The 15442-nt window shown below is 45.1% G+C and overlaps 1 protein-coding gene across 3 annotated transcripts in view; it reads left to right on the forward strand.

Annotated features, from left to right (window-relative positions):
• Positions 1-382: 382 nt before the first annotated feature.
• The window catches only part of TBXAS1 (thromboxane A synthase 1), a 161545-nt gene continuing 146485 nt past the window's right edge, over positions 383-15442 (forward strand). For all 3 annotated transcript variants that reach the window (XM_002914194.4, XM_034637958.1, XM_034637962.1), the window contains exons 1-2: positions 383-399; positions 8807-9058. In XM_002914194.4, coding sequence (XP_002914240.1) covers positions 8970-9058 — 89 coding nt within the window. In that variant the 5' untranslated portion in view covers positions 383-399; positions 8807-8969. The remainder of the gene's footprint in view (positions 400-8806; positions 9059-15442) is intronic.

Below are 15442 nucleotides of genomic sequence, written 5' to 3' on the forward strand. Positions count from 1 at the left end.
GTGCCACCTTCCACCCTGTTCTAGTAGCTGGCTTCCTATGCAGGAATCAGTGGACTGAGAACATACCCAAGATGGGACCTACCTGTGGCAGGAATGCTATGTGTTCGCCAGACTTCTTTTTCTCCATTTCCAGCCTCCTCTGCAGGTAGGTGTGGCCGTGTCTGAATTCTGGCCAAGGACATCAGGATGGCTGATAAACATGCCACTCCCAGGCCTGACCTGTAAAAACCTTCCTCGCACCTTTATTTCTCCTTTCCCCCTTCACCAGCTGGTTGCAGGATGACCCAGCGGAGGCATCTGTGAGGTAGCGGATGGCAGGACCCCAAAACTGAAGGAGCCCAAGTCCCCAGATCACTGCATGGAAGGCTGCCTTCTGAAGGCCCACGTTTGGACTGTCGGGTGAGTGAGAAATAGAATTCTGTAGTTCTAACCCCTTGAGATGTGGAGGCTCCTTATTACAGTCCCTGTTCTATCCATTCTCTTTCCATCCCTGCCCTCACCAGGACTCGGATCTTACTTCTGTATTGCTGTCCTGGGGCCTGGGATCCTACTACTTGCTCGTGTATGTATTTCCTTGAAAGCACTGCTGCCAAAACTTCGGGATCCCCATCATTAGAACCCGTGCATATGTCACCGTGTCCTCTTTCCTCCACGTGGGGACTTCCTGGTACTGACTTGCCCGGAGTACCATTGGGGTCGACTGTCAAACCCTGGATTCTGGATTCTGCTTCCTGGGCATGAAGTCTCTCCACAAGGCCTGCCCCACCTCCAGTGATAGGAGGTGAAAAATGGCTGATCTGGGCACTGGCTTGCCTGAAAGCTCCAAGACTCGCCTTAAGGCAGTCGAGCCATCTGCTGGCTCTCCACATTCACAGGCAGAACACTGCGAAATCATCAACATGTAGCCACACTCAGCCACGCAGCGTGCCAGGAGAGATTCGATGATAATTTAGAAAGTGCTAACATCAGACAAGTGGAGATCAGGGGTGACATTAAGTTGACAGAGAAGCTGAGACGTGAAGGATACAGGGTGGGTCATGTCTGATTAGCAATATCAAGAGTAGTCTGTAGTCAAGAGCATCCCTCGCCTTCCAGTGAAATGCACAGTCAAGGTCTGAACAGTAGCCCGGCTTCAGGGACCCCACTGTGTGACTGGGGCACCTGGTGACCTGTGGATGGTAGACTGTCATCTGATGAGCTCCACACTCATTTTAATAGTGAAACCAGATGGGAAGAGTTGGCCTGAATAGTATTATGTCACTTCCCTGCTTGAAGTCTTTCCTTCAATGGCTCCCTGTTCCTTTTGGAAGGAGAGAGTACATTTTTCACAGGGCCCAGCAGATCTTAGGTGTTCTGACTGCTAGCTAGCCTTCTGCACCAGCCAACCTTCCATTTCCCCTTGCTTGATGCCTCCCAGTCACGCTGGCCCTTACGTTCTTTGGGTGTACCCTGCATGGCGCCAGGCAGCTCGCACAGACTCGACAAATAAATGCTGATGGATGAATGAGAGGCATGGAGCCCTTGAGAAGATTACTGCAGTCTACTGGGCAAGCACAGAGCTGTGACTGGGGTGGATCCCTCTCTAGATACAAGCTCTATGAGATCGGAGACCTAGCTTGTTGGCCACACCAGTGCATTCCCATTGCCTAATGCCAACCGGCTGCCGTTGCGTTCATCGAGCCAGGGGAATGGATATAAGAATGAGCAGATGGGGCGCCTGGGTGATTCAGTGGGAGAAGCGGCCGACTCTTGATTTTGGCTCAGATCATGATCTCAGGGTCCTGGGATTGAGCCCTGCCTTGGACTATGTGCTCAGCGGGGAGTCTGCTTGAGGATTCTCTCTCCCTCTCCCTCTGCCCCTCCCACCACTTGCACTCTCTCTTTCAAAAAAGTAAATAAATCTAAACAAAAATGGATAAAGGGAGTAGTCATCAGAATGAGAGAGATTTCACAGGTGGCAACCACAGGGCTTGGTGATTAACTGGATGTGGAGGAGGGGGGCTGGGAGAGAAGGAAGAGTCAAGGACGATCCCCAGTTTCTGACTTGGGAGCTGAGTGGAAGAGGCATGATTTACTGACACAGGGAACATGGGACGAGGATGAAGAGTTTAATGGAGGAAGGAGGCTGTGACAATGAGTGTAGTTTTAGACATTTCGAGTCTGTCAGCATCTGTGGAATATCTGTGAGAAGAGAACCAGCGGGCTGCTGGATATATGTCTGAACCTCAGGAATGAGAACTAGGCTGGAGAGAATAGATTTGGGAGTGATTGGCTCATGGATGTTAATTAAAGCCGAGCGGGTATATGAGATGGTAGTGTGACAGGCGGTGTGGTTGCACAATGATAGCTAAAATATGGCCCCTGCCCTCACAACCAATACAAAGTCAGGATGTGACATAGACCTTAAAACTGGTCATGAACCCATCCATGTCTCCATAGCAACCTTGAAGAGAGGAGAGAGTTCTGTCCTCATGGCGGGAGGGGAAACACACAGATGGCTGCTGTCCCCCACACGTCTCCTAATGCGGGACGTGGTCTCACTTCACGTGGGTCCCCCGTAGTGGCACCTGGAAATTCTATGCTAGCCAGTACAGACCTGCGTCTTCTCCCACCTCTCAGCCATGGGGCCGAAGCAATGACAGAGAAGGCTGAATCAGCCCTTTCCAAACCTCCTTTCCCTGGTTCTGCCTCTCCACGCCCACCGCTCCACCACAACCGTTCTGGGGGTGGCCACACTGACACACGTGCCAAATGCAAAGATGCTTTGGTAACCACCTCACTTGACCTTTTGGCAACATTCACACCCTTGGCCGTTTCCTGCTCCTCACAACTGTTCTCCTGTGGCTTTGGTGAAAACATTCCCAGACTGCATGTCCAAGTACTTACTGTGTGTCAAGAGCTCTGCTAAGCAGCGACATGGGCACCATGTTTTCCTCACAACAACCTTGTGAAGTGCATGCCGCTCTCCCCACGTCACAGATGACAAACTGACGCTCGGAGGGGTTAAATAACTTTCCACTCTGGAGAGCTAAAGGAGCCCGGTCATTTGAAAACAAAAAGCTTCATCCTCATGCACTAACATAGGTTCCCTCTGTGGGTTTTCCTGCTCTCTCAGACCATTCCTCCTCAATCTCTTTTTAAGCTCCATTTGGCGCACCATCACCCCCCCCCCATGACCCTCTTTCTCCCAAAGCTGCTATTCTTGGTGTTCTTCCCATGGCCCACTTTTTAATACCCCACCTATTCTCTGTGGCCAATTTATCCTATGGTGTCACCCCCTCCATATACAAATGGCTCTCAAAACTAAAACGACTTCCCTTCTTCAAATTTCTCTCCTGACCTGGTTGCCCTCTGACGACCTTCACCTGTGTGACCACCAGGGGCTCAGCGTGCTCACCCCTGAAGCCACACTAATTCCCCGATACTCATTCCTCCTCCGAACTCCTTCTTGGGCTCCATGGAACACGTGGGCTCCATCAATGCAGCCAGAATTTGGGGCATTATCTTCAACAACCCCTTCTTCTTCACTCTCATACTCAATTGATGACCAAATACAGTTGATTCGGCCTTCCCAGTAATCCCAACATGCAGTCTTCTCTTCCCCATTTCCAGCTCTATGGCTTTATTCAGGCCACTATCTCTTACCTAGATGGCCAAGCAGCCCCTTCGCTGGTCTCCCCATCTCAGGTATGACCCATCCAATCTGCCTCCTGAGGGAAATTTCTAAAAGCAAATCTAATCATGTTACTACTCAAGTTCAGTCCTCCTCTGGCTTCCCGTGGATCCTGGAATAATGTGTAAACTTTCTGGCATGGCCCACAATGGCTTGCATGACCTGGCTTCTGAGTATCTGCCCATTCTCCCTACCTACCACCAGCTTCTGACGCCTTGGAGCACGAGTGAGCTATGTTCCTGCTGCTAAGCACATCTGTCCCATTCTCATCTGCGCAGTGACATCACCTGTCCAGTCTAAGCTCACATGTCATCTGTTCAAACTTTTTACCAGTCCTCTCCCTACTGTTTTTGCCTCCTCTGTCCCCTGTACATGGTGGTTGTCATGGTACCTATCACACTGAGGGCACCTAGGTATTCACATTTCTGCTTCCCTATCCTGGAAGCAGAGTTTCTTGGTGGCAAGACCTAGGTCATATACAATGGGATTCAATTCCTGGTGCCTAGGGCTTAGCAGCTGTTCAATAAATGTTTTTTGAAGGAATGGACGAGCCCTCCTCCTCTGACCTCAGGTTCTCAGAAAGTGGACAGACTCTCTAAGATACTGGATGGTGTTGAGGAGATTGTCATTTTCCCCTTCTAAAAGGGGCCCTAGTTTCTTCTGCAAGGAGATAAAGCACCTTACAGGCCCACACCATCCCTCCATCTTCCTTAACTGTAGCAACTCTGAGCCCCGGGGCGGGGGGAACATAAAGATAAACTGTATCACAACCATGGGCTGGCATGGGGAGCTATGCAGTTTTAAGCCAAAATGTGACTTTAAATTTAATGGGAAAAGTACTAGGTTTCAAGCCAGAAGATCGGGGTCTGAGCCTAGCCTTCAGAATTTATTAATGCATGGTTTTAGTCATGTTGCCTCTCTGAGCTCCAGCTTCTTCCTCTCAGAGCCCAGGAATGAAAGGTCCTGCTCACCTACCCCTCAGGGCTGCTCTAGGCTGAAATGAGGTTCTGTGCAAATGTTCCCTGAGCTTCTATGGTGCTCGGTAAGCCCCACTGTCCTTTCGCTCGGGGCCCTACTTGGCAGGGAGGATGTGCCCCATGCCTCAAACCTCCCCGGGACATCGGGCTTCGGGCAGGCCAGCTGGGAGCCTTCAGCAGGGAAGGAAGGCACCGCTTAGACATCTGCCCAGGCAGTTTTTAAACACAGAGAGAACATGGAGGAAATACCACAGAATTTATGGAGTGAAAGCTTTAAAAAGAAACACAAGATTTAAGTCAAAACAGTTGACTCAACTCTGGGGGAGGTGTCTGCCTGGATGTAGGAGAAAAAAGGGATGGACTTGGGGTGCATTGAGACAGAAGGAGCCAAGCTCTGTGGGGTGTCCCACCAGGTGCGGTAAGTGGGCACCTCGACACACAGCTCGAGGGAGGGAAGCACCCACCAGCTTCTTTGGAATGCATATCTTTGGGTGCCCGACTCCCACTTCTAAGACTGTTGCTTGGGATGTCCCTCCCCAAGGCCATAGTGATGTGTACAAGGATGTTTACTGCAGCCTCAATTGTAGTTGGGAACACTCGGGAACAATTCAAATGGCATTTGGTGAAGGACAGGCTAAATGAGTCACAACACATCTGTACCGAGGGATCCTAGGGAGCCAATGACTTACATCTCAAGGTGTGAGGTGGAAGGATATGCATGCTACAGTCACTGAAAAAGACCAGTAGCAGAAGGGCATGGGTGTGATGATCCTGTTTTTATAAAAACTAAGAATATACCTATGTTTGTAATTGCATAGAAAAGGATGTGAGAGGATAGACACTAATTTGTTAAGAGAGTTCGCCTCTGGAAGTTGGAATAATGGAATTTTTAAACAGAGTTCTAGAAAGTTGACTTTTTAAGTGGATATACCATTGAAAAGAAAATATTCAAATATAACATAATAAAAATAAAATTAAATAAGGTTCTAGGCTCCAAGTCCCAATTGTTTTAAAAACTCAAAAAAAAAAAAAATTCAGAGAGTAAAAGCCTAAGGTTTAGTTATGGTAAGCGTCATGGCGACAGTCTGTCTTTCATTGCGGAAAAACCCCAAAATGTCCCTGCATTGCATCATAGATTTCGAAATTGTGATACATTCCTAATCATGTTACTCTCTGATAAAAATCCTGAATATCTTTCCTATCTGACCCTTCCACTCCACCTCAGTTAATTTACTATCTACAATTCACTGAGTGTTATCTTTGCTTCCACGCTCCCTCGTGTGGAAAGGGTGTGATGATCTCTCCACAGCATTCACAGCTCCTCCAAATCACAAATCTCATAGAAAGGGCTCCAAAAATATCAGAGGAATGAATGAGTGAACTCAGTCACGTGGGGAGCTGGCAACCCCTCCAGGCAGTCAGACCCCTCTGAACTGGCCACTAACATCCCAAGGTGCTCTGTGAACAGGGTGGGACCTGTGCCAGGCGCCTGCGGTGACGTGAGGCGTGTATTGTAGATGAAGAGCCTGAAGAGGGAGATGGGAGACCCAGGTTCTATCACTAGGCAGCTAGGGGACTTTGTACCAGTCCCTTTCCCTTTCTGGGTTTTTATTCCCTCCTCTGTAAATCAGAGTTGAGTTCGGTCAACATTTCTCAAAGCACGTTCCTAAGAACACTACATCCGGGACGTGTTCATAAATGCCCTTTAACAAGAATTCTGTGTTTGCATACGGCGCTGCTCTCTGCATGCCACTCTCGGGGCTTCACAGTGCACCTTCGCAAGTTCAAGTCTCTGAGAGGTGTTTCAGGGAATAAACTTACTTATCGATGCATACACCAGCATTTTCTCATATTTAGTTCACCTTGGAATCTTTAAAAAAATTTTTTTTTCATGAGTATCTCTCTGATACACATACCAGCCTTAGTAATATCTGAGGGCCTTCCAACTCCTGAATCCACGGCCATGATGACTTGCTTCCTCCACGCCCGCTGGCTCTGCCTTTACACCCCATACCGCGGTGCCTGTATTCCGGATGACCCCAGATGAAGCATAGCTCTGTTTTGTGAGGGGGGAATACACAGATCCCTTACCATCTCAGCACAGTTCTGTTCGAATGGGAGGAGATCTAGAATATGGAGAGGGAAGAGGGCATCCAAAAGGGCTGGGCTGGAGCGTGGGGCACTTGGGGTGCAACTGTAGGGGGCACCTAAGTAGGAATGAAAAACAGGGACACAGGGCAGATGGTCAGAGAAAAGGGAAGTATTGGGAAGGTACTGGGTCCTTTTGTGGTTCGCTGTTCTATTTGTGACTGTGGCTCATCTGTTCTTCCGGATTTAAATACCATTTGTATACTGATGTCTTCCATATTTGAATACAATCTTTTGATTAGGAAAACGGACTTTGGAGTCATAAATCCCAAGTCTGAGTTTCTTTTATAAAAGGGTGTTAATATAAAGTTTTGCCTCATTATGCTGTCTATGAGGATTGAATGAGTTAACACATACCAACGCTCTTAGAATAGTAACTGGCCCATAGTTAGTACTCCATAAATGGCATTGTTGTTATTAATTATTATTATTTATGTTTTCAGCCAAGATTCCTCTCTGACTCGACAGCTCCACTCAGATGTCTCCCAGGCATCTCAGACTAAACAGGACCCAAACTGAACTCTTGATTTTTCCCACCAATACACCATCTGCCCCATCTCAGTAAATGTCATCTGTATACATCCACCCACAGCTCAAGTCAGGAGCCCAGAAGTCAGACTTGTTTCCTCCTTCCCTGTCCCTGTCACATCCCATCCACCGGGAAATTCTGTGGTTTACTCCTAAATATCTTCCAAATTCATCAACTTCCTTGTACTTCCGTCCCTGCTCCGTCCGAGCAGGCTCATCTCGGGATGAATGAATAGTCTTCTAAGTGGCCTCCCTGCTCTTCCTTTTGCTCCTTTCCAACAAATTCTCCAGTGCAGCCAGAATGCTTTTACCAAACATAAACACGAGCACGTTAAAACCCTAAGTGGCACATAAAATGAAGCCCACACTTCTCACTGTGGCTTTGTGCTGTCTAGCATCTGGTGACTGTCTCCATCTCTTAGGGAAGAGATGCCTGCTCGAGCTGGTCACTCTTCTCCAGCAGGACTTGCCTCTTTCCAGTTCCCACCACAGGAATTCTTTCCCACCTTAGAGCCTTTGTCTGTGTCACTCTTTTTGCCCAGAAGGCTTTGCCCATGGCTCTTTACATAATGGACCCCTCTTCAACAGAGAATCTCGGCTTCAAGCTTTTCCTTTCCCGACAGATTACCCCGTAGCACTCCCTTAGTGGGTCTCCCCAGTTGTTCTTAGTCCTTACCCTGTGTTCATGACCTTCACAGCACTGCTCTCAACTTGCAATTACTTATTTATCTGTTTACCTGTTTATGGTCTGTCTCTCCCCAGAGACATTTTCCCAGCGTCTGGTACAAGTTCTATTTTTCAAACACTGTCCATTCAGCACAGAGCCCAGTCCTCCATGTATATTGAATGAATGGATGAATATCATGGTGAGTGAATGACTCACTCTCTGATACACCCTCCCCATTACTAAAAGTGTAATATACTGACAAATAAGCAAAAAATGATTCAGTCTACTTCAGTCAGATAAGCTCAGAGCTAGAACAAGGCACCCATGCACGAGCCTATGGACATGCTTTTAGACATGGGAGAAATCCTCCAATTCATGATGAGAGTGCTGACGCGAGGCAAGATCTTTGGTCTGTTCCATCGGTCAGTCGCCAAGGACCCCTTGGACCCTAGAAAACAATGAACTTTGTGGGATGGATGTCCTCAGTCCCACCAGCATTTTCCATCAGTCTGATATCTGACCCCAAATTTTTCTGGGACATTCAGAGTCTCCAGACCCCATATCTTCATTGAATTACAAATTAATTTTTTTTGAAGGGTAGTCTTTCTTCATAGACTACTGGTCGGAGTAGAAATCTGTGGTTGCAACCATTTAGTGGCTCAGCAAACATGGGACCAGTCCTACTGCTAATTCCCTGGGAAGTTAACATAAATGTTTATTGACAGTGCAGTCCTCAAGAAAATAAAGTTGCTGATTCATTGCCTTACGCTGAAACCCTGTGTTTTTTCCCTCCTCTTCCTTCCTCTTTATAAGGAGACAGTCTGACGGAGAGCACATTTTGGGGACCCACTTGACATGATGTGGTCTTGGTTGCCTGATCCTTCTTCCATCTGCGGATCGTGGTCCCTGTAACAGCAGAAGGATCAGCCTCCCTCTTTCCTCTGGAGGACCACCCTTCTAGGGACTCTGAGGAACAATGGAAGTCTTGGGGTTTCTCAAACTGGAAGTGAATGGCCCCATGGTGACAGTGGCCCTCTCAGTGGTCCTCTTGGCCCTCCTGAAATGGTAAGTCAGCCAGCAAGTTCCCACGACCGTGACATTGGAAGCAAGAGCAGCCCTGGAGCCTCGCTGGAGCCAGGGCGGGGGGATGTGGGAGTGTGTTTTTCTTCTCTTCTAATCTAGAGGGAGTTGAGTATTAACACAGCTTCAGAATTAAAAGCAAACAGCCAGGTTAATCTTTTGCTAAAATGCATGAGATCGAGGTGTCAGGAAAGGCTGGTGATTCAGTGACTGAGAACGCTACACATAATTAAGTTTGAAAGATGGAAAAAGAAACAAATTGGAAAGGTTTGGGGAGAAGTATTTCCTCATATGTGTCGTATCTTCTCACCTCACTTTTCTGAGTTCTGCTCCCCGTGGTGGATGTACTGCGGATTCAGCCTTTTGGTTCATATGACGTTAAAAACAAGAAGGACATAGTTGCTGTCTGGCATTGTGGGCCACTTAGCAGGAGGCCAATGACAGGGATTTCTGCAGGTTTAAGGACAAAGTGGTGGAACTAATTTCCTATTTTTTCTGGTATTTGATAGAAGGGAATAGATTCTGGTGGATAGAGTGCACAAGACCCTGAAAGGATCTCAAATTTGAACTGAGAGTAGCTCCCTGTTATCTGGTTAATGCCACAGGAGGCTTTCTGAGGTTGGGCTCTGCCTAAGGCCTGTGTCTGTAGATGGAAGGGCCCACAAAATCTCCATTTATACATATTCACCCGGGCGGTTAAACCGACTACAGTCACCCACTCGACCCAAAGCACCTGGATTTAGGTGGCTCTGGTTTTTGAGAGGAAAATGGAAAAATTAATGGAGAACTCGAGTTTGAACAGAATTTCAATTTATGTTTCCGGTGGTAATAAAGCCTCCCCTAGATTAATAACTGGGAAAGCACTTTGAAAAGCATCAAGCATTATGCAAATGTGAGGTATTATTCTTTTGGAATTTGCATAGCTGAAAATGGAATTCACGTTTGATGTTCTATGATGATGAAATGACTTCTTGGAAATTGGCTCTGAAACTCAGCTTCAGTCCCAGTGCTGTTTTTGCTTTTTAACTGGTTTAATTATCTTTTGAACTTTTCTCAGTGTAGCTTATCTTGCCTTGAAACCAGCCACATGCAAAACCAGGAGCCAAGAGTAGCTCTCTTTCCCCGCCCCACCCCATTCACCCATCTTAAAGTGTTCCTGTGCTCAGGGATGTACACGCCACAGTCCTGACACACAGTAGGTGTTTCGTAGATGTCAGCACCATCATTAACTGCCATCTATGCAAGCTAACGGCAGAGGAAAAATAAGTCTTCAGTGCTTCAGGTATACTTTAAATTTCTTCTTCATATGATTATGAATCTGTTTTCCCATCAATAGCTAAGCTCTGACCGTGGTTCTCAAAGCATATCCCGCCTGCATCCTCCAGGCCATCTCACAGCATTAATGACGCTTTTCTACACGTTTCTGTCTTTGTTGTGTGTGTGTGTTTTTTGTTTTTTTTTTTTTCATTTCTGTGTTCTCAGCTCCCAGCTCAGTGCCTGGCTTACAGCATGGCCTCGATAAATGTTTGATGAACGAAGGAATGAACTGCATACGTTAATGTTGCTCTGGCCATGGAAAGGGGCATGTGTCCTGACTGATAAGCTGCTGTAACTGGATGGTTATAATCAGTGTAGATCAGGGAGTCGTGGACAATAACACCCCACCATTCAGCAAGGCAGCTGTGCATTTGTAATCGACTCCCGGGGCCATATTAATAACCTGAGTCAAAGACACAGAGATTAGATAAAGGCATGAAACAGAGGTGGTAAATAGGAAGTGAAAGCTGACTTCCATTTGTTATCTCAAAAATATTTGTCCATCTGTTAATGAATGCCAGGCATGGAGTGGAGGCTGTCTGTACAAGGTTAGGAAACAGGAGGTCGGGATCAGATGCCCGAGGCAGGGGGATACATGGAGGTTCTGGGGTAAGCATGGTGTCTGGAGGGAATCATGCTGAGGAGAGCAGACAGCAGAAGACAGTGGCTGTGGCCATGGCTCTGGAGCTCCTGGGTCTATCCGTTGATCCAGCTCAAGGTTACCATCCTCAGGCTCTCAACCCTCCTCTCCCAGGCAAGGCTCTAGGTAGGCTCTGAGTAACCGACTCCTGCTTGAATGAGGTGGGGCTTCCCCTCCAGCTTCATTCTCTTGAGAGGTACTTGTGGGAGAGAGAGGGGTGCTCAGGGAAAGCTGGAGGTGGACAGATCCCCATAGCCATCTTGCTCCTAGGAAGAAACTGTGGAGGGCAGCATGTCCTGACCATTCAAACTCCTTTGTCTTTCCTTTGAGAGTCATCTTTGCCATTGGGCCAGGTAAGATTGTCACGGAGAGCCTGAACTCTGAGAAAGTAAAATTAGGAGAACTGCTTCTTGCCTCCTCAACTGGCCTTTGGGTTCTTGCAAGGGAGGGGTGAGGTCTCACATCTCATTGCAATTCCAGAAATCTCTATCCATGGCACAGATGTTCTAGCATTTGGTTTAATGGGGGTAAAGTTAAGAAGTACACATTCATCAGCCCAGGACCCAGGACTTAGGGTTCAGCTCTTGCCTCTTTCAGCGGCCTCCTCACCCCCATCCCTCCCCCATATCCTGTTCTGAAAGCGGTCATGTTGCTGCATGTGTCCTTCCTTTGCCCTTCCATGCTTGGAATTCCCTTCCTCTTCTCTTTCCTTCAGGGCTCAGTTCAGGGGCATCTCCTCAGGGAAGCTTCTCCTGTTTGTCCAGGGCACTTACAAGGCCCCACTCAGTGCTGCTTTTATCATATCTCTCATCACACCCCCCACCCCAATGCCCAGCATGTGGCACTGGTGCATAGTAAATGTTCGCTGACGGCTAATTCCAGCCTCTGATCTCTGCTGGTATTTTTCTTGCTGGTTCTTCTCTTAGCCTTCACAGATCAGTACAGATCTTAACAGTTGTGCCCACATGAGTCACCCCTTTACGTGAAAGCCTGTTTTCAGTTTCTATCAACTTGGTGACCCCTTTTTAAATTGTTGCAGGTGTACTGTTTCTGTAGCCCCACCTGCCTTGTAGAACTGAGACCACGATGTGTACTTTAGTTATTACATATACTTGTGAATTTGGAAAGAAAAAGACAAAAGAGTCAATTTCATTTAAAAAAGAGACCATTATAAAATAGGCATAGTATATTTCAATAGTTTTCTTCAAAGTGCATTTGACACAATTTTCAACAATACTTATTTAAATCAACAGTTGACGGGGTATCAGGAGATCGGGGCTGTTCCACTGGGGTTGGAGATGGAGAAGGCATATAGAATATATTAGCCAGAAGTGCATGAAGCACATTCAAAGGTGATTAACACACATGACAAGACATTTTATTTATTTATTATTTATTTATTTATTTTTAAAATTTTATTTATTTATTTGACAGAGATAGAGACAGCCAGCGAGAGAGGGAACACAAGCAGGGGGAGAGGGAGAGGAAGAAGCAGGCTCCCAGCAGAGGAGCCTGATGTGGGGCTCAAACCCAGGACTCTGGGATCACGCCCTGAGCTGAAGGCAGCCGCTTAACGACTGCGCCACCCAGGCACCCCGACAAGACATTTTAAAAGCTCATTTCTCTGGTTAAAACTGTTTGAAAGTCTTACTTCTGGAAGAGATTTGATGTACAAGAAATAAGTTGTATGAACTGAATATTGCTAGAGGCAACCTTAACTTCTAGTGTGTTTAAACTTTCAAACACACCTAATACCTGGCAGCTGGATTCCTGTTGGCAAAGACTGCTTTATTCTTCAAAAGAGTGTAAGAAAGTGGCCCAAATATTAACAGTGGTTTTTCGTCCTTGGTGGGATTATGGATGATTTTTATTTCTTTTTTTAGTCTTTCGACAGCTTCCACATTTCTTTCACGAGTATGAATTACCGAGCAAAAAATACAAAATAAAAAAAGAGAGAAACTTTATTAAAAAGAGGAGGAAATTGCTCTTCTCTAGTAGTGAAAAGGAAACCAGTTTTATGCTTTGGGTGTGGAGTTTTCAGGACTATAATCTCATTATTTCTACCAATAGAGTAGAATGTACAAGGGGAATTTGGGGTAATGGGAGAGCTTCTTGGCTAATGAGGCAGTGCAAAAGGTAAACTGTAGCAATTCCATTAAGTAGCTAAACAGTCAAAGAAGGTAAATGTATGAATACACTGGAAGCTGAGAAGTGCTATCCTGGAAAGATGCAAGGGCTTTTAATGCCAGGCTGCATTTAAAGCTCAGGAGCCCAAACTCAGAGGGTATGAATCAACTGGTTGTTAAAAAAGAAATCAGGCTGCTTTAGGGTTTTGATCAAGTCTCATTCTAAGACCAGGTTAAGGTAAAATGTTATTGGTGATTATTAAGACTTAGGGCTATAATGAAAATTACTGTACCTGGATGTGTGTTTCTCAGAGAGATTACTTTACATATGAGAGGATTAGACTCTAATTCTAAGCCCAGACTGTATCTAAGAAGTCTAGATAATCTAGTCCTAGACCATATTCAAAAGAAACCATTGGTCCCTGGGAGGCAAGGAAGGGTTAATATCCACAAATCACTCAACATGATACACTGCACTAATAGAATGGAGCAAAAAACCATTATAATCATTCCAATAGTTGCAGAAAAAGCATTTCACGAAATTCAACTTCCTTTCCTGATAAAAATTCTCAGTGAATTAGGTATAAAAGGAATATACCTCAATATGATAAAGATTGTATATGACAAGCCCACTTGACAGTGAAAAGACGAAAAACTTTTTCTCTAAGATCAGAAAAGACAAGGATGCCCACTCTCACCGCTGCTATTCAATATAAAGCCGAAAGTCTTAGCCAGAGGAATTAGGCAAGAAAAAGAAATAATAGGCATCCAAATTTGAAAGAAAAAAGTAAAACTGTTTGTAGATGACATGATCTTATGTATACAAAATGCTAAACAGTCCATCAAAATCTGTTAGAGCTAATAAATGAATTCCGTAAAGTTGCAGGATACGAAATCAAACATATAAAAATTAGTTACATTGCTTTATACTAGCAACAAACTATGTGAAAAGAAATAAAGGAAACAATCCCAGTTATAATAGCATCAAAAATAATAAAATTCTTAGGAATAAATTTAACCATGCAGGTAAAAGATCTGTACACTGAAAATCAGGACATTCATGAAAGAAACTGGAAAAGATACAAATAAATGGAAAGATACCCGGTGTTCATGGATCAGAAGAATTAATATTGTTAACATGTCCCTACAACCCAGAGCAATCTATAGATTCAGTGCAATCCCTATCAAAATTCCAATAGCATTTTCCACAGAAATAGGAAAAAAATCCTGAAATTTTTATGGAGCCACAAAAGCAATCTTGAGAAAGAAGAACAAAGCTGGAAGCATCACACTTCTGGATTTCAAGTGATATGGCAAAGCTATGGAGTCAAAATGGTATGGCTGTGGCATAAAAATAGACATATAGACCAACAGAATAGAATAAAACATCCAGAAATAAACTTAGGCATATATGGTCAATTAATTTTTGATGAAGGAGCCAAAAACACACATTTTCCAATGGATAGTCTCTCCAATAAACAATGTTGGGGGAAACTGGATAATAACATGCAAAAAAATGAAACTGGACCCTTATCTTATACCATAGGCAAAAAATAGCTCAAAATGGAATAACAACTTAAATGTAAGACCTGACACTGTAACACTCCTCAAAGAAAACATAGGGAATAGCCTTTTGATAGTGGTCTTGGCAATGATTTTTTTTTTTTGATAGCACGCTAAAAGCACAAGCAACCAAAGCAAAAATAAACAAGTGAGACAACAGCAAACTAGAAAGCTTTTCCACAACAAGAAAAACAGTCAACAGAGTGAAAAGACAACCTACAGAATGGGTAAAAATATTTGCAAACCGTATATCTGAGAGGGGGTTAATACCCAAAATATATAAGGAACTCACACAACTCAATAGCAACAAAACTAAACGAAATAACCTGATCAAAAAATGGGCAAAGGAACTCATATACATTTTTTCAAGGAAGACATACTAATGCTTAACAGGTATAGGAAAAAGTGATTAACATCACTAATTATCATGGCAATGCAAATCCAAGCCAAGAGAAAGCACCTCACACTTGTTACAATGACATTCATTAAGAAGATAAGAGATGACAAGAGTTGGCGGGGGTGCGGAAAAAAGGGAATCTCATACACTGTTGGTGGGAATATACATTCGTACAAGCACTATGAACATAGTAGGGAAGTTCCTCAAAAAATTAAAAACAGAACTACCACATGATCCAGCACTCCCAGTCCTTTGGAGTATATATCCAAAGGAAATGAAATCAGCATCTTGAAGGGATATCTGCACTCCCATGTTTGTTGCAGCAT

This window comes from Ailuropoda melanoleuca, chromosome 1, assembly GCF_002007445.2.
Source record: "Ailuropoda melanoleuca isolate Jingjing chromosome 1, ASM200744v2, whole genome shotgun sequence".
NCBI lineage: Eukaryota > Metazoa > Chordata > Mammalia > Carnivora > Ursidae > Ailuropoda > Ailuropoda melanoleuca.